The following is a 17711-nucleotide window of genomic DNA, read 5'->3' as shown; positions in this document are numbered from 1 at the left end:
AGAGCCCAGTGGGTGTTCTAGGGAGGCCATTCTGTCATTAGTGATGGCCTGCAGCCCAAGGGTCAGCCCGGAGGACAGTTTTGCTGTACAGCTTATAGCAGCTACTGAAGGGTCTTTGAGGGCAAGGGGGTGCTGCCCCTCATCTCCCATCACTCCAGTCATGCAGGACTGTTTAGGGCTCACCTCAAGCACCCCCTTTGATGGGGCCATAATCTACCATCTCCCTAGTGCTCCCAACAACCCTAGCAAGTACCTAAGGGTGCTCTTAACAGAGAAGCAGGAAGTGCAAGGCTTCCTGGGATTCAAACCCCCAGGAAGTCCATGATCTCAAGTAGCAGATCTGCACCACGCAGACCACCTTCCCGCCCCCAGCAGCCTCCCTGAGGCTCTCCGATCCCACTGAGCGCCCCACCCCTCGACTTCTTAGCTCTGATGCCAGGCCCAGTGCTCACTACCCAGCAGAGAGACAGAGGAAGCTCTCGGGGCCGGCAAAGCAGGTGCACCACAGAAGAAAAAGACAGACGGAAGGAAGGAAACAGGGAAGGAAGGGATGGGGGGAGCGAAAAGTTACAATTTTGGAAATAACTGTATTTTTATACCAAAAATTAATCAAAGCACTTTACCTCTGTGAGCTTCCTACCCAAAACCCGTTACCCCTACTTAATCATGAGAAAACCCGCCATTGACAGATATTCCATAAGCTACCTGACAGGTCCTCCTCAAAACTGTCAAGGTCATCAAAAACGAGGAAAGTTTGAGAAACGGTAGCACAGAGGAGCCTAAGAAGATAAGAAAACTGGCAGTTCCCTGGCAGTCCAGTGGTTAAGAGTCGGCACTTTCACTGCTGAGGGCCCAGGTTCAATCCCTGGTCAGGGAACTAAGATCCCACAAACCACATGGTATGGAAAGAAAGGAAGGAAGGAAGGAAGGAAGGGAGGGAGGGAGGGAGGAAGGAAGGGAAGAAAACCAAATGAGTGGTGTCCTGGATGGGACCCTGGGACAGAAAAGGACATTAGGTAAAAACTAAGGAAATCTGCTGATACTAATGTATCAATGTTGCTTCCTTACTTGTAAAAAATGTACCTTATTGTCCAGGCAAACATAAGGTGCTAATGGGGGAAAACTGGGTGCAGGGGTATATGAATTCCTCTGTACTATCTCCTCACTTTTTCTGCGTATCTAAAACTCCTAGGGAGGTTTTTTTGTTTTGGCCGCTCCGAGCGGCTTGCGGGATCTTAGTTCCCCGAGCCGGGATTGAACCCGGGCCCCAGCACTGAAAGCACCAAGTCCTTACAGCTGGACCATCAGGGAATTCCACGTAAATCTAAAACTTCTAAACTAAAAAGGTTATTTAAAAATTAGTCAAAATAGTCACCCGGAGAAATCTTGGGAGTTGGACGGCTGTCCTGTTAACTCTGCCAGGGTGGGCCCCCAGGTTCTTTCCGCTGAGAGCCTCTGAAGACCCTAATTATCAGGGTCTGAGCAACAGCCTCACCAACCTCGATGGCAAAATGGCTGAGGGCAGGTCCCAGAGACTTAGTGACACCCCCTCGGGGGCTCCCTCGGTGCAGACAGTGTTCATTAAATGAATGTGGACTGCCTAAGGCCTGAAGTGCTCTACTTCCAGGCAAGACAGATAAGATGGGTGCAATTCACACCTACTTGTGAAATTCAAGTTCTCACCTGGAGCAGACACCCAAATGAAGCGGCAAGACCTCCTGAAGCTTAAACAAACAGAAGCTGGCGGCTGACGGTAGAGATGTTAACAGCCCCTGATGGGTTTGCTCACACGTTTTCACTCTCACTGTGTCTGTCCTGTCTGCCCTGCCAAGGCCAAGTTCCCTTAGCCCAGGAGTCGGGGAAGTCACTTACCAACAGTCAATTATCCAAACAGTTTCAAATCACATCTAAGTACTTTGTCCTCAAGAGTTTGGAGCCCCAGGGCACGGCCCCGCCCCTGGGCTGATAACCTGCCTGAGTGACCCTGGTCTTGAGGGCCCAGAACACCGGCCCACCACTCCCAGGGTCTCAGAGCTGCTCCCAGGGCCTCTCTCAGCTCACTGACCCCTCTTCCCACCCCACAGCCAGCCTCATCAGCAGAAAGGATTAGGCAGGTATTAAAAGCCTGCCAGGGCAGGGCAGAAGTTGCAGGGCTCCTGTCAGGGAGGCCAGGGCACCTGCTGGGGCACAACGCACAGCTGTCCACTGGCCAGAAGAGGCCCTGGTCCCCTGAACCCACCTGGCCAGAGCCTCCCTATGCCTCTGGCCAAAATTCTATCCAGTCCAGCCTCACAGGGCAGGGGTCTGCGGCCACCTGTGCATGAGGCTGGGCCCTGGAATGGGGGTCATGGTGGAGGTGAGAGAAGAATGTCAGGCTAAGCCAGGCGGGGTGGGGGGAACCCTGGAGAATTTCTGCAGCTGAGCTGAGGGTGGTGCAGGGCAAAGTGAGAACCACAGGTGGGATGGGCCTGCAGACCCACCTAGACAGAGAATGCTCAAGCATGCGTTCAGGTTGACAGCTAGTCAGGCCAGGACAGAGACCCTTCACCTAAGGGCAAAGGCCCAGCTTGTTCCCCCACCCCAGCTCCCTTCCCCCAAAGCTGCTCTGTCCAGTTCCCGCCAAGTGCACACCTGACACCTAGGACATCAAGGTCACCCAGAGCTGTGGACAAGACCCAGGCCAAATCTCCCCTTTGGAGGGACCCTGCCCACACAGCCACGTACCCCAGTTTTTAGAAGAGGCTTCTGCTCCAGTCACAGAAGCTGCCGGAGCCTTGCAGACAAGCCTGCCTTCCTTGCCCCACATCCTTCGTCTCCTCCCTGAGAGGACAGCTTCCGCCCCAGTCCCCCAACTGCAGGGGGAGGCTGCTGGAATCCAAGGCGGACTGGAGGCAGTGTGTCCGTGGGCGTGGAGCAGCCTTCTCACAGCTGGGCCACCCTCTGCTACCTGCCCCTCAGCTGCAGCCCCTGCAAACCAAGGGCCCATCCGTGGCACAATCGCTGAAGAAGTTAAAGGCACCTAGGCCCCTGGCTGGGCTCTCACTCTCTCGCTCTCTCTCTCAGAAGGAAGCAGAACTTCAATTTAACAACCTTGCCTCATGCCTACCCTGGAGAACCTTGAGATGAAAGCAAGCTTGAGCTGGGCGGTCCAGAGTATCTCTAGAAGAGCATCCTGTGAGGCTCAGCTCTTTTTATCCGGTGCATCACCCCAGCACCCAGAGAGCCACAGCATCACCCCAGGCACAGCTAAGCAGCGAAGGCCCAGGGCTCTGTCCCAGGGATTGATGTCCTCAGACTTGTCACAAGCCCATGAGCTCCCAGGCCCCGGCTGGGCCCCAGAGAGCACATTGCTGCCGGCCCGTTGCCCGAAACTCAACGTCCTCATGCCCAACATTGATCAAAGAGGACAGTAGACCTCTGGGTGGTGGGGCATGGGGCATTTTCCAACAGAAAACTGCAGCACACATGTGTTAACTGCAACCTGCTGAACCTTGTGCAGAGAGAGGAGTGGGCAGAGGGGTGTGCAGCTGTGACTGCTGGGCCTGCAGCAGGCAGGAGCCTTTAGCCTGGGCGCTGGGTGGACGGGAGCCGGCAGGCAGGAGGGAGGGGTGTGTGGAGGGGGAGGATGTGGGAGCAGGGCCTGCTCCCACAAAGCAGGATTCGGATCACACTGCCCTCCTACTTCCTAAGTCCTCCTCCACTTCCAGGCTGCTGTCACACCCTGCATGGTAGCTGTCACCTCCCTCTGCCATTTGTTGTGGCCTTTTTGATCTCCTCCACTGGACTGTGGTTCTGTTTGAGAGAAAGGGCAGGCAGGGTCTTCCACGGCCTTTGCAAACCTAGTGGCTGCTGGTGCCCGACAGTGACCCCAGGTTGGGTTTCTCAGCCATGTCGTGTGACATGTCTCATCCCCCAGCCTGCAGCCATGCCCGGCACCCAGGGGAAACTCCTCACCATACCTCTACACTCCGCCCATGCCTGGCCATCCTTCTGCAGCCATCCAAGCAGCCACCTGCCCTCTGAGAACTGCATTTTATGTCACTTGTCATTCAACACACACAGCCATCTGTGTGTTAACAGAGCAGGAACACGCTCAGTTGTATGCTTAAATAATCCTGCTGGGAACACAGGCCTGGGAACCAGGCTACCTGGGTTCAAACCCTAGCCACATGACCTTGGGTAAGACCCTTGTCCTCCCCGTGCTTTTCCCTCAGTCTCTGAAGTGGGGTAATCATTGCACCTCCTCATGGGGAGTTAAAGATCAGTGTGAAGAGCTGGGACAGGGTTGGGCCCTCAATAAAAGTGGATGGTTTAGGGACTTCTCTGGTGGTGCAGTGGTTAAGAATCCGCCTGCCAATGCAGGGGACGCGGGTTCAATCCCTGGTCTGGGAAGATCTCACATGCCGTGGAGCAACTAAGCCCATGTGCCACAACTACTGAGCCTGCACTCTAGAGCCCGCGAGCCACAACTATTGAGCCCGCGTGCCACAACTGCCGAAGCCTGCGCGCCTAGAGCCCGTGTTCCGCAACAAGAGAAGTCACCGCAATAAGAAGCCCACTCACCACAAAAAAAAGCAGCCCCCGCTTGCCGCAACTAGAGAAAGCCCACGCACAGCAACGAAGACCCAATGTGGCCAAAAATAAATAAATTAAAAAAAGAAAAAGTGAATGGTTTAGAGGGTATCTCTGGCAGCTGGTGGCAGTGGGTGGCCCCTGGGAGCAGGGGGTCTGGGGAGATGCTGCCAGGCTCAGGCCTCCCCTCACCCATCTCCTTCCTCTTGCCCAGCAGTCTGCCTCCAGCTAGGCTAGCTCCTCTTGGCGTGGGACCTTGGCACAGAAAGTTTTCTCCCCATATGACCTTCCTTTACCACATCTGCAGATTCGAATTCAAAATCCATCATACCTAGAAAGCCTTAGTGAAGGACTTCGCTCAAGTCTGAGGACACTTTCTTTCAGGAGTTGACAGCTCTCTTCTGGCTCTCTCACTGTCTCTCATAGACAGCTCTCTCACTGTCCCTGTCCTAGTTCTCTCAAAGAACCATAGAACTTTCTCTCCACTGCATTCTGCAGCCCTGAATGTGGTGGCCCACACATGGCCCCTCAGCAGTCCCCATTCTGTGCCTCTGCCCGAGGGCTTCTCAGGCTGCTAACTGCACATGGGCCAGGCAGTGAAAGTGTCAGGGGGCCCAGGGCCTCTGGAGGCAGCCCTCAACCAATGGCAGATGGCAGCTGATAGATAAATGACGCTTTGAGGCCTGTGCTACATGGTCTCCCACAGGCCCCAGCCAGGCTGAGCTCAGTGGCCCTCTGCAGTAGTTTTGATGATGTGCCCTCTGTTGGCCTCCTTCTCTTCCTTGTCTTATTTCCCTGCTCCCCTATCTGTGCTTCCCAGACCACTTCCCAAATAAACTACTTACACTTGAATCTTTGTCTCGGGGTTTGCTTCCGGGTGAACTCAAACTAAGACACACTCACTTGCTTACATGAAGAGCAGGGCCTGCTGTGTTTGTCTTTCTATCCTCAGTACTCAGCACACAGCATCTGGCACTTAGGAGACTAAAGAGATGAACCAAACTGCAGTCCTTCCAAATTTTTCCACATCTGCGTAGGAATCAGATGGCGTTCTCAACCTTTAATTAACAGGATTGAACTCTCGCATCGTCAGAGTTCTTGGTTGCAAACAACAGAAACTGACGCCAGCTAACCAGAGAGGAATTGAAGGAGAGCGTGTATGTGCGTGTGTGGAGGTGGAGGCGGTGGTAGAGACGGCGCCCAGAATTGACTGGGGGCTGGGGGACCAGCTTTGGGTTGGTGGGAGGCCAGGGAGCTCTGTGGTCCCACTGCTAGTGACTTAGTAGGAACAGGCTGCCAGGTAGGAATGATCTCCACTTTCCACCACATCCTAAGGTCTCCTGCTCGGCTGTCAACATCCTGCCAGGGAGGGTCTGCTGGGTCAAACCTATGTCACAAACCAGCCCCAGCTACACCAGGTGAGGGGAGGAGGGGCTGGCCCCTTCAACTTCCACAGAAGGAAGATGCCAGCATTCTCCCTCAAGACCACCGAGGGGGGATCTCTGAGAGAGAGACTGGGATACCCGCAGGAACAACACCTTTGAATAGGGTTGGATGGAGATCACCAGAAAATGCAGTGTTCATTAGCTTTTCTTTATTCCTTCTCTCCCACTCACGGGGCGAAGCTTGGGGCTATGTGAGTTCCGCCACCCTCCTCACTCCATGCCCTCTGCCGAGCACTGGTCTTTCTCTGCCACGTTTTGAGTCCTCTTCCATCTGTCGGTTACCTTCTCACTCTTGTCTCTGACCAGAGTCCTCTTCCATCTGTCGGTTACCTTCTCACTCTCGGCCTCCAGCAATGGATGGCCTGCCGGTCACCTAGTGCTGCTTTTTCCAGCTCTTGCCTGGAGCATATGATACAAATCTCTCTAGAGCCTTCTGTGGCTGTCAGTGACCAACCCATTCCCACCCAGTCTTAACTCGCCACCAGCTCCTTCTCCCCAGGCCCTCTTGCTTCCTCTTCCTCTTTCAACTACACCCACTGGCTGGGTCTTCCTGGCAAAGCGACTCAACATCCCCTGCCTCCCACCATTTCATCCCATTTGAATTACTTCTGATAGTTGATAGTTACTTTTATAAATTCCACCTCTTTCCTGGCAATCCCTCTCGTCGACCTGTGTCCTCAGCCACTACACGGTGGCCTGCTCTCCCACTATCTTCCCAAGCATTTACTGAGTGAGAAAATGGCTATTTTCAAGGCCTGATTCCAGACACAGTGGAGGAAACAAGCACACGTTAAGCCTTCAGGGGCTTCCTCCACTGGAGGGAGAATAAGACATAGTAGAGGTTTTTAACTGCAAGAGGGCATGCAGTGAATGCCAAACTACGGGGCTTCCCTGGTGGCGCAGTGGTTAAGAATCCACCTGCCAATGCAGGGGACACGGGTTCAAGCCCTGGTCCGGGAAGATCCCACATGCCGCGAAGCAGCTAAGCCCATGCGCCACAACTACTGAGCCTGCGCTCTAGAGCCTGCAAGCCACAAATACTGAAGCCCGTGTGCCTAGAGCCCGTGCTCCGCAACAAGAGAAGCCCCTGCTCGCCACAACTAGAGAAAGCCCGCGTGCAGCAACAAAGACCCAACGCAGCCAAAAATAAATAAATAAAATAAATAAATTTATTTTAAAAAATGCCAAACTAGGTGGGTGGGCACTGCGGGAATTCACAGCAGGCAGCAGGGAAGGCCTGGTGCACGGGCTTGGGGGCAGAGGAAGGCACAGGGAGGAGGGAGCATAGCCAAACCCTGTTTGGAGGGGAGGATCGGGTGGGAAACAGCGTCCCTCACAGGAGAGTCCGGGCGGAGCTCTAACAGTGAAGTTGCTGGCCAGGTGGTGCGGGAAGGTCAGGACAGAAACTCCTGTTCATCTGTCAGCTGGGGCCATCATGTCCTTTGGACTCTCAGCTCTCCTTTCTGTGTAGCACACCTGCCTGGGTCCTCACCGACCTCTGGCATGACTAGTGGTCACAGGAAGTGGGCTTCCTGCTATCACTGGCACAGCTTCTCCCATCAAGGAAGTTAAGATCAGTATGACATGGCTTCTGTCAGAGAGAAAGTGGTTGGAATTCAAAGCCTACATCAACTACACTGTCTTCTCCGCCCGAGACTACTATTCCAAGGGTTTTCAAGTGTAAACTCCCTCGACCTCTTGCACCAAATTCTCTCCCTCACGACCTCTCTGCAGGGTCAGAGGAAGGCATGTCTTCTCTCAGCTGGAGCTAATCTCGGGACCAGTCTGCCACCCTGACTGTCGCACACTGAGCACCTCCTACTCTATCCCTTATCCCTTATTTCCAGGTTCCATTTTCAAGCCCTTTATCTCTCCTGACACCTTCTTGTAGGCCACACACAAGCTTGTTTCTTTCCTTCTGCTCTTCGCTTCACAGCTGTGTTCCTTGAAAGAAGGGTGTAGGCACCCCATCTTTTCTTACTTCCCAATCATTGCATTCCAACTCCACCACCCCCAACTCCACCGACACTGCTGGCAAAAGTTGCCAGTGATGTCATAGTGGCTCCCCATCCAGGGGTGGTCTTCCAGTTTCATCTCACCCCTCAACCCCTCCCTCCTGCTTGACACTCTCCTCCACTCTCCTCTAACGCTGCTTTCATTCTCTGTGTCCTACCCCTCTGGTCTTTCCTTCTCAGCTATTTTCACAGGCTCCTCTTCCTCTGTGGGCCACTTCCTACAACCATTCATTCTTCAAGCAGTAATGGAGCGCCAAAAATGGGCCAGGCATGGTCCTCCCCGATGGAGCCCTGTCCCTGGGATTCTGGACTCCTTCTACACTTTCCATGAGACATCTTGTTCCCCCCACCCCCATGGTTTTAAGCTGTCACTGCTGATTCTTGAAGCTCCAAATTGGGTGCAGACTGCTCTCCACTGAAGTCCTTACAGAGCCTCTCAGCCTCAAGTGCGAATGTGAACCCATCTTTTGGCCCTGCCTCCCCTGCTTCTCCTGGATTTTCCACTTCAGAGTTCTTTCTGAAATATAAATTTGACCTTGTCATTCCCCTGCTTCCGCGACCACCATGGGTTACCCCCACCTTGGGAGTACGTTCTCAGCTCACGGCAAGCTTTGTATGCCCGGCCTCGCCACCTTGGCCTCTCTGGTCTGCTGCTTTTTGATCACACCAATGCCCGTCCCACAGAGGGCTTTGGTTAAGTTGTTGCCTCTCCCTGGAATGTTCCTTTTTGTCATACAGTCGCAACTGTATGACAGCTTCAACTGTAAGAGAAGCTTTCCTATTTTCTTTCTCTTTTTCTTTTATAGTCTTTTTTTTTTTTTTTTCCCCAGCCGCACCACGCAGCATGTGGGATCTTAGTTCCCCAACCAGGGATCGAACCCATGTCCCCTGCAGTGGAAGTCTTAACCACTGGACCACCAGGGAAGTCCCGCTTTCCTATTTTCTTTATAGACTTTACGTAATAAATTTGCTGTGGTTCTCCCAACTAACTATAAGCTCAGTTTATTTCACAAACTTGTTTATGAGCATCTACTATGTTCCAGGCGCTGTTCTAACATTGTGAATGTTAAACTCATTCAGATCCTGCCACAGTGACCTATGAGGAGGGATTCTTAACCCTTTTTATAAATGAGGAAACCGAACCCCCGAAGCTGTGCAGCTTGAGCAAGGTGACATGTTCACTGCAACGGTCCCTGCTGGACCACTACACTGTGTTCCCTCTCAGAGCAGGTATCTGTCTTGCCCACGGTATTCCCAGTGCCTACAGCAGTGCCTGCTACCTAGTAGATACTCAATAAATATTTGCTGCCTGGATAACCAAATAACCATCCCCTACAGAGGACAAAGCCCCATCCACTTGCTGAATATGGTGGGAGAAGTCCTCTAGGCTAGGATTCCCTCTGTAGGCTCGGTCCTTGTCAGCTGTGCTGCTGTGTCTAGAGCACACCACGGATGGGAAGCACCCTTCCTCCACCATCTTCTTGGTGAACATCAAAACCTCAGTAACTTCAGGCTTCCCTGGTGGCGCAGTGGTTAAGAATCTGCCTGCCAATGCAGGGGACACGGGTTCGAGCCCTGGTCTGGGAAGATCCCACACGCCGCGGAGCAACTAAGCCCGTGAGCCATAACTGCTGAGCCTGCGCGTGTGGAGCCTGTGCTCCACAGTGGGAGAGGCCGTGACTGTGAGAGGCCCGCGCACCACAATGAAGAGTGGCCCCCACTCGCCGCAACTGGAGAAAGCCCTCGCACAGAAACGAAGACCCAACACAGCCAAAAATAAATTAATTAATTAAAACAAACAAACAAAAAGAAACCTCAGTAACTTCAAGCATCACCTCCTCCATGAAGCCTTCCCTGCCTGGACACCCCTCCCCGACAGCAGACTTGGCCCCTCCCACCTTTGTGCCCTCACAGTATCCTGTACAGACCGTGTATATATCCTGCATAGACCTGGCGGCCATCAGGGCACTTGTCTTGGATTACACCTGATGTGCATATAGTTATTATTAGACCCTTTCACTGTTTCAAAGGGTCTCAGCTTGGTGGTTAATTTATATGGTCACCTGACCTGCCCCAACATGGTCTCATTCACACTCACCTTGCAACCCCAGGGCCAAACACACTGTCTCAAACAGACAGGTGCTCTTTCTTAGGAAGGAACGAATGAACAAACATTTGATCTGATGGTGAAAAATGCCATCAATTTGAGGAGTAGCAGGAAAAGTAAGTATCAGAAGACGTGGTTTATGGTTCCAATGTCATTACTAAACTAGCTGCATGACCTTGGCCAAGCTATTTAACATCTTTGGGCCTCAGACTGCCAGTTGTTTAAAATGAGCAGGTTGGATTAAATGACCTGTGAGCTCCATGCCAACTCTAAGATTCTGTAATTTAGTGCTAATATCCCCTTTAAATGGAAGAGGACCTAGTAGGCGCCATAGGGAAAAAGTTAATGCGGCACCTGAGTAAACACACCATGAAGTCCTGGAGGAGAGAGAAGTACTGCTGCAGCTCCTGGGGCTGTGCAGGAACTCCCTTCACTTCTCCCTTTCTGAGCTCTGCCATGCTGTTGCTTGTCAATGCACGTTGGCATTTTCGAAGTGGTCATTTTTTTTCTTCTCTAAACTGTAAGCTCCTTGAGGGCAGGGTCCAAGTCTTATATTTTAAATCTTGAAGACCCAGCAGGTAGTTAGAAACTGGCATGTATTTTGTGGTTACTGATGATAATAGTCATATAGAGATGCAGTCAAGTGTGAGACACTGGGTGGCAGATTTAATGAGTAACAAACCAGAGAATGAAGAGAAAGCCCTGGAAATTAGCGGCATTGTTCTACTATCAATTAGCGGCATTCAAATTGCATGCCTGTGTATTAGGGAGCAACTTAAATGCATATAGAAAGAAATATGGTCCCTTCAAGAGGAATAACGTGGATTCAGAACAAGGAAACCTCTGCCATTTCTACATTTATCTTCCAGCGAGCCAGAATTGAGAACTCAATTTGCCCACTTTTCTGAATTTGTTGACTATAAAAATGCATAAAATATAGGAAACAGTAAATATGTACTTAATAGTGAAATGACATAGAAAATGCTAAAATATATTATAAAAATATTAACTTTTATATAAAACATAAATCTTCACCGGTATAAACATATGCATTAAAAACATTGATGTGTAAATCTTGTAAGCAGTTTCAATAATAATGGACTAAGGTATAGATCTAGTATCTCCCACATTCCTTATACCAATAAAATTATACAGGAATAGAAAGTTAACTAAGGATATGCAGCTTACCAATAAGAAGAGAATTAGATCAACAGTAGTAGCAGATCTAGTAATTATGACCAAATCAAAACATGAACTCTAAGCTGTGGCAAATCAAGTATAGCTGCAAAAAATATAACATGGAAATCTCACCTTAAACGCAGTCAATAATTTCTTGCAGTCCCCCAGAGAGGGTAAAAATAGATTTAGCCAGAAAGAAAATGAAGACTGAATACATTTCACAGTTTAAATATTTAGCGAGCATTTTGGGAAAAAAGGAGATTGTCATTTTAAAATTACATTCAAAGATAATGAACAGTAGTATAATTAAGAGACGTTTTGAAAAAAAGTTGGCTGAAGATATTAAGTTTATAATATTACATCAAAAGCTGTGGTCTGATATGGACTCTATAGAGGACACCCAGAAACTGGAGACGGCAGAGATAAGCAGAACAGAAAGACTAGATTACAAGAGAAGCTGGAATAAAGAGGGTGAAGTACTTGGCCTAAGATTTGCAAACATACATTCTGGCTCGGTTTGCAGTAGTAGGGGTTTTAGTTTCTATCACCTCTATTCCAGTTGAAGTGACAGCTGCAGGAACAGTTTACCTGGAACAATTGGTATTACACCAACACTCTGCTCCAGAACACATGTGCCTCTCTTACTCTGTCAAAATCAAACTTTTCTGCAAGCGTTCAAAGCCCTGCAGCCTTCACACTCTTCTGTCCCTCAGAAGCATCACTGCTTTCTTCATTGATTCAATAAACACCAAAGAGTGAGTAAGTGCCGACTCTGCCTGGCACTGTTCTAGGCACTGGGCATGCATCGGTGAACATGAACAAAATGAACAAAACTTCCTGCCCCATGGGGCCTACAGCCAAGCGGAATTCTATACCGAGTTCTTATTGTCTACATTATCTTCCAGTGATTCACTGTAATGACAAACGTTCTCTTAGTATGTCATATCTTCATGGCATCTCCTCCATGATACAAAGCCTGCAAGGGTAAAAGCCAAGCTTTCTAAATTTTCAAATCTCCTTTTTCCATCCAAGCCCTTAATTTAGTGTTAAGCACAAGGTACTCAGTAACAAAACAAATCCTTCTTGTAGGAAAATAAATAAAAAGAAATAGTAGAACCAGCAACCTTTCTTTCTTATGTATATATAAATTTATTTATTTATTGTTTGGCTGCGTTGTGTCTTCGTTGTTGCGTGTGGGCTTTCTCTAGTTGCGGCGGGTGGGGGCTACTCTTCATTGCAGTACCCGGGCTTCTCGCTGCGGTGGCTTCTCTTGCTGTGGAGCACGGGCTCTAGGCGTGCGGGCTTCAGTAGTTGTGGCACGCGGGCTCAATAGTTGTGGCTCGCGGGCTCTAGAGTGCAGGCTCAGTAGTTGTGGCACATGGGCTTAGTTGCTCCGCGGCATGTGGGATCTTCCCGGACCAGGGCTCGAACTCATGTCCCCTGCACTGGCAGGCGGATTCTTAACCACTGCGCCACCAGGGAAGTCCCAATCCTTTCTAAATATATTATCTTCCAGCTTCCATAGGAAGCTGCTCATTAGTCCATTTGACTCCACAATAATCCTAGGAGGAAACAGGGCAGGAGTCATGATCTCTGTTTTATTAAAGAAAGAAGTTCCTTATAGGTTACAGGACTGGACTAATAGCACACATCTGGTAAGGCGCCTCACAAAGCAGCTGAAACAGTACCAGACTTAACCGTAGCTGACAAAAGGCAGTGAATGCCTTCGAAGAAGATGGGCAAAGATCAGACCCTCTGGGAGGATCTAGGAACAGGCCTAAGTGTTTAGGCAACTAGCCCTTTGCGGATGTGGCTGGGGCACCCCACAGCTAACAGCCGTCACCAGATGCCAGCAAACAAGCACAGGGTTGCAAACACACCCTGGAACTCTAGGGTGACAGAAACGTCCCCCTACCAAATACAGGTGTCGTGAGGCACAGGGCTCAGCATCTTTCAGGCCCACTCTCGGAAAGGGCAGGAAGATTCTCCCTTTTAGAAGTGGAAGTGAGCGTGGCCTGGCCCCAAGGCAAAGCTAAGGCTGCTAAAAGAGCGGGTGGATCCCAGATGCTGCTGCAGCTGCCCCACAGCCAGTCAACCCCATGACTCAGGAGAGGTGGGTCTGCACAAAAGCAGGCCAAAGGCCTGGTGAAAATGGCAGCAAGGAGAGACTGGGCCAGGGAGGGCTTTTGTCCTATAGTCCCAAGGAAAGGGTCAACCGTGTTTCATGAAATTTAAGAGAATCTCACGTGCCACTGATGTTCAATGATACAAGAATCTGCAGGGCATTTCTGGCTTCCTTTCTTTTCTTGATCAATTCAGATTTTACTTTCAGACTCAAAAGAAAACTTTCTATCCCTTAAAACTCACGATCACCCAACACCTAATTTTTATCCCTCCTAGGGTTGACACGGTAAGTATCTGATATTGATTTTGGAAGGTCTTTTGAGGGACTCAGATGTGGCCTGGCCCCTGCCTTCAAGGAACTTCCAGTCCAGTGAAGGGGGGTGGAGAAAGATGTTCAGGAAATGATTAAGTTACAAAACTAGACAGCACGTGATGAGGGTGCACCAAACATGGGTAAAGGGAAGTGGGCAAGCAAGGTCTACTCCGCTGATGACATAGGCATGGCTGGAGAGAGGAATGAGCACAGCAGGTGGGGAGCAGCAGAGTGATGGAGAGAATGATTTAAAGAAAGAGACCTCAGGATGATCAGGTGATGATCAGGGAGAGGCAGACAGAGTCAGGGACAAGAGAAAACTGGAGATCAGAGACACCAGGGGTTGGAGAGGAGAGACTAGGATCCAGGAAAGGAAAGAGGAAAAGCTATGTAAGTCACTCCTTACACTCTAAATTTGCTTAAACAGTGAAGCATCTGTACTTAAAACTTTCCTCGAAACTGGAGGTCAGAAACACAGTAAACGCTCATAATCCATGGCTACTATGTGTCAGACACTGGGCTTTAAGACATTATTTACCTCATCCTGAGAGTTAGGTATTTTTCCCACTGTATAGATGAAAAACCCAGGCTTTGAGGAGTTCATTAGGACTGACTAGCTGGTAGCCAGCTGAGTAGACCTTCTGTCTTTGATGCCAATACTTTTTAATTACTGGCTATGCTACCTCCCAGGGGCTCTTCGAGACCAACTCTTCTATTTCGGTTTAGACCTACACTGTTTGGGATATCCCTACTTCCTCCTGAACATTTAGGGAGTGCAGAGAAATCAGAAATAGCTTAACTTAATTGACCAGACTACAGGGTTCTCTTTTCTCTCACTAAAGTCTCTCCAAGGAAGTGGGTGATCTGAATTTTGACTCTCAGCATTTGAGGGGTCTTAGCTTTGCTCAAGAAAGCAGAGGTTTGTTAATATCTTATTAAGGTACCAGCTTATTCCAGTCAGGGATTCTCTTCTCAATGCTTCTAGAAGGAATTTTTCTTTCCTTCTTTCCCTCTACTACTCTCCCCCTCTCCCTGCAGCTGCAGGTGAAGTCATATAGCTGTTCACAGTTCTAGTGGCCTTCTCGGGGAATCCCCAATCTCTGTTCTCCTTGAAAATGGCTCTTTTAGGGCAAAGCAGTGAGCCTCATGATATGCCCTTGCCAACCAGAGCCGTTGTGATTTTGGGGGGGTGGGAATCACTGGCCATCTGCCTATCTCTTATCTCACCCTGCACATCTGCTTTGGAATATTAACAAAGCCTGCCTGTGGAGAAACCACTGTGTATATGTTTAAACATCATGTTGCCCAGTGCAGACTAGTTAACAAATAGTTTTCAACTGGAAAAGAGCTGGCTGCAATCTGACAAACCTTTACTCGCAGTCCTGTTCAAAGTAAGTATTACTATTATTGTTCTTGAAGCCTTCTTAGGTTTCGTCCCAGCATACCCACCTGAGTTAAACCTGTAGGAGGCATCTGTTATCTGAAGGTGAGCAACTCAGTTCACTGACGGTTAATTACTTTAAGGGGTCCTGGATCTTAAGACCAAGTTGAGTTTCTGCTAGAGACCTCCTTCTCTCTCTCTTTGCCCCCAAGTATCTCATGGGTTTATAGGGATGAGTGGGAAGGAAATAAAGCCGTTTATTTTGCAAATAGCCATGAGGCCTGACAATGGCAAAAGTCTTTCTCTCCTTCTTAAAGACAATACAAACAAGCTGCTGCCTTTTTCTATACCTGCAGAGAGCCAGATGCCTATGGGATGGCATGTGGTAGTGCCAATGTTAAAGACTGCTGCCTTTTAAATATATTTTATTGTAGTCTGAAAGGCTTAGGCTTTAGGCCTGATAATTTTGGGTGAAGCTCTTCATTTGCCCTGAAAATCTAAGAAGTCTGAACAAAACTAGTGTTAGAATAAAGAATATTTCCCAGTGACTGGAATGCAAGAGGGTGATACCATGTTAACAAACCTTTTGTGTTGTTTGTGAGAAGTTGAAGTCTGGTGTGGCAAAGCACTAAACTCTTCTCTGTTAGAGTAGTCATGCAAGCTGTTTAACCTTTCTGTACTTCAAGTGTCTATCTTTGAAATGAGTCTAATGGTACCTACACTTTAGCTTGTCCCCTAAGGATGTTGTGAGACAAAGCAGAGAATGTCCGTAAAGCTCCCCAAGTTTGCATGTAGAAAAACCTCATGTGCTAATAAATAATGATACTTTGGGTTTACATACTGCCTTTGCCCTAGAGTCCAAACCTTGACAGAAATAGAAGATATCATTATTTCAATTATTGTCTTTCTCTAACGTCTTCCTAAAAGAGTTCCATGTTGTTCATGGAAGTTATATGATTCACTCCATGCCCTTCCTCTCTCCTCCATCCCCGGATCCCAGGAATCAAGAGTTTAAAAGGTAGGAAACCAAGGCAGGGAGAAAAAAGATCTATGTGACACCTCTCAGCAAGAGTGTAGTGAAGCCAACAGAGCTGACCCGGGTGCGTTAACGCCCAAGCCACGGTCCTTTACGGGATTTATAATTTAAACGGGCCCCAAAGCACGAGATTGGCTGGGGAAATGCCCTGATCGCGGTTGGGCTGCTCGCATGGCGTTGCTCAGATACCTCTGGCCGGGCTCCGTCGACGTCCCCAGCCTGCTAGCCCGTCGGGCAGCTGTCGAGCCGCGGGAGCCCGTTCGTGGGCAGGGCTGGCGCGGCTCGGCGGCCGCTGCCCCGTCGCTGACCCTCGCGCGAAGCTGCGCGCACCGAGAGAAGACATCTTCCCGGCCGGGCCTCCAGCGCCCGCCGCGGCCCGGGGCGGCGGGGTCGGCCCGCGGGCTCGGGACAGCTCGCGCACCCCTCCGTGGGGGGCGCCCCGACTCGCCGGGGGCGGGGTCACGTCCCACCCGGGCCGCCGGGGGCACGGGCGCTGCGGAAACCTGAGCGTGGCCGAGGAGCGGGGGCTTGCAGGGCCACCTCCCCGGGCGCCTCGGGCCCGCGGTGGGCGCGCCGGCCGCCACCGCCCCCGGGCCGTCGCGGCGACCACTCCCGCGCCTGGTACCTGTGGACTCCCTTGTCAAGAGCCCGGAGCTCCCCCGGGGGAGCCGAGCCCAGGACAGACATGCTACTCCCGTTTCCTGCCCCTTCGGAGCGGCGAGGAGTGGGTGAGGCGGGACCGGGCTGCTGCACCGAGGAGGCCCCCGAGCCGAGGGCGGACTGGCCCCGCGGCGAGGGCGCCAGGGCCTGCCCGGTGATGGCGGGCAGGCCGGCCTCGGCCCATCGGTGGGCGCGTGAGGGGAGGGAAGCCGGCGGGAAGGCGCTCCTTCCCTGCGCCCCCTCGCCCTGGGCAGTCTGGCCGGCCGGGCCCAGCAGCCTGACCCCGGGAGACCCCGCTTTGAGGCGGGCAACGGCTGCCCTCGCCCAGGCCGCCCGGCCCTCAGGTTGTGCGACTGTGACGGGCTGACTCGCGCAGAGGGCGGTTGAAGGGGAATGGGGCGCTTCTCCCCACTGCTTGGGGAGGGGGGTGTTGTGCTTTGTGGGGGGTCGGGGGGTCACCACCCTCCCAGAAGAGGTGGGGGAGGGCCGCCGGCGCAGCTGGCCGGCGAGGGGCGGGGTCACAGAGGCGAAGTGTGTGTTCGAGCGAGGGCGTGTGGGGGGCAGGGCGCGCGCGGAGGAGGATCTGTGGCCTGCGCGCAGGCGCGAGCAGCGGGCCGGGCCCGAGCCCTGGAAGAAGGCCGACGGGGAGCGGGGGCGGTGGGCCGGCGGGAGGGCGGGCAGGCTGACGCTAGGGGGGGCGGGGAGCCGCGTCGGCGTCGCGGGGGCGCGGGCGATTCGAGGCCGACGCATCCGCGCGTGCGCGCGCCGGCAAAGTGTCCGCGTTAGAGGGGAGTGACGCGTGCGCGTTCACGTGCACCCCGGAGAGCGGTAAGCAGCGAGGAGAGGCTTGAAGGGGGGTGGGGGGTGGAGAGGCTAGCC

The 17711-nt window shown here is 51.6% G+C and overlaps 1 protein-coding gene across 1 annotated transcript; it reads right to left on the bottom strand.

Annotated features, from left to right (window-relative positions):
• Positions 1-12338: 12338 nt before the first annotated feature.
• On the bottom strand, positions 12339-17582 carry LOC307189856 (uncharacterized protein; the record flags this gene model as incomplete). Its single annotated transcript, XM_079928348.1, has 3 exons — positions 12339-12880; positions 16362-17267; positions 17431-17582. The coding sequence occupies 3 exons, from the start codon at positions 17580-17582 to the stop codon at positions 12703-12705; spliced, it is 1236 nt and encodes a 411-aa protein (XP_079784474.1). The 3' UTR covers positions 12339-12702.
• Between the last annotated feature and the right edge of the window lie 129 nt (positions 17583-17711).

Source organism: Stenella coeruleoalba (genome assembly GCF_951394435.1).
Source record: "Stenella coeruleoalba genome assembly, chromosome: 8".
Taxonomy (NCBI): Eukaryota; Metazoa; Chordata; class Mammalia; order Artiodactyla; family Delphinidae; genus Stenella; species Stenella coeruleoalba.
The sequence above is the reverse complement of the archived record's forward strand: the minus strand, read 5'-3'. Positions and strand labels throughout refer to the sequence as shown.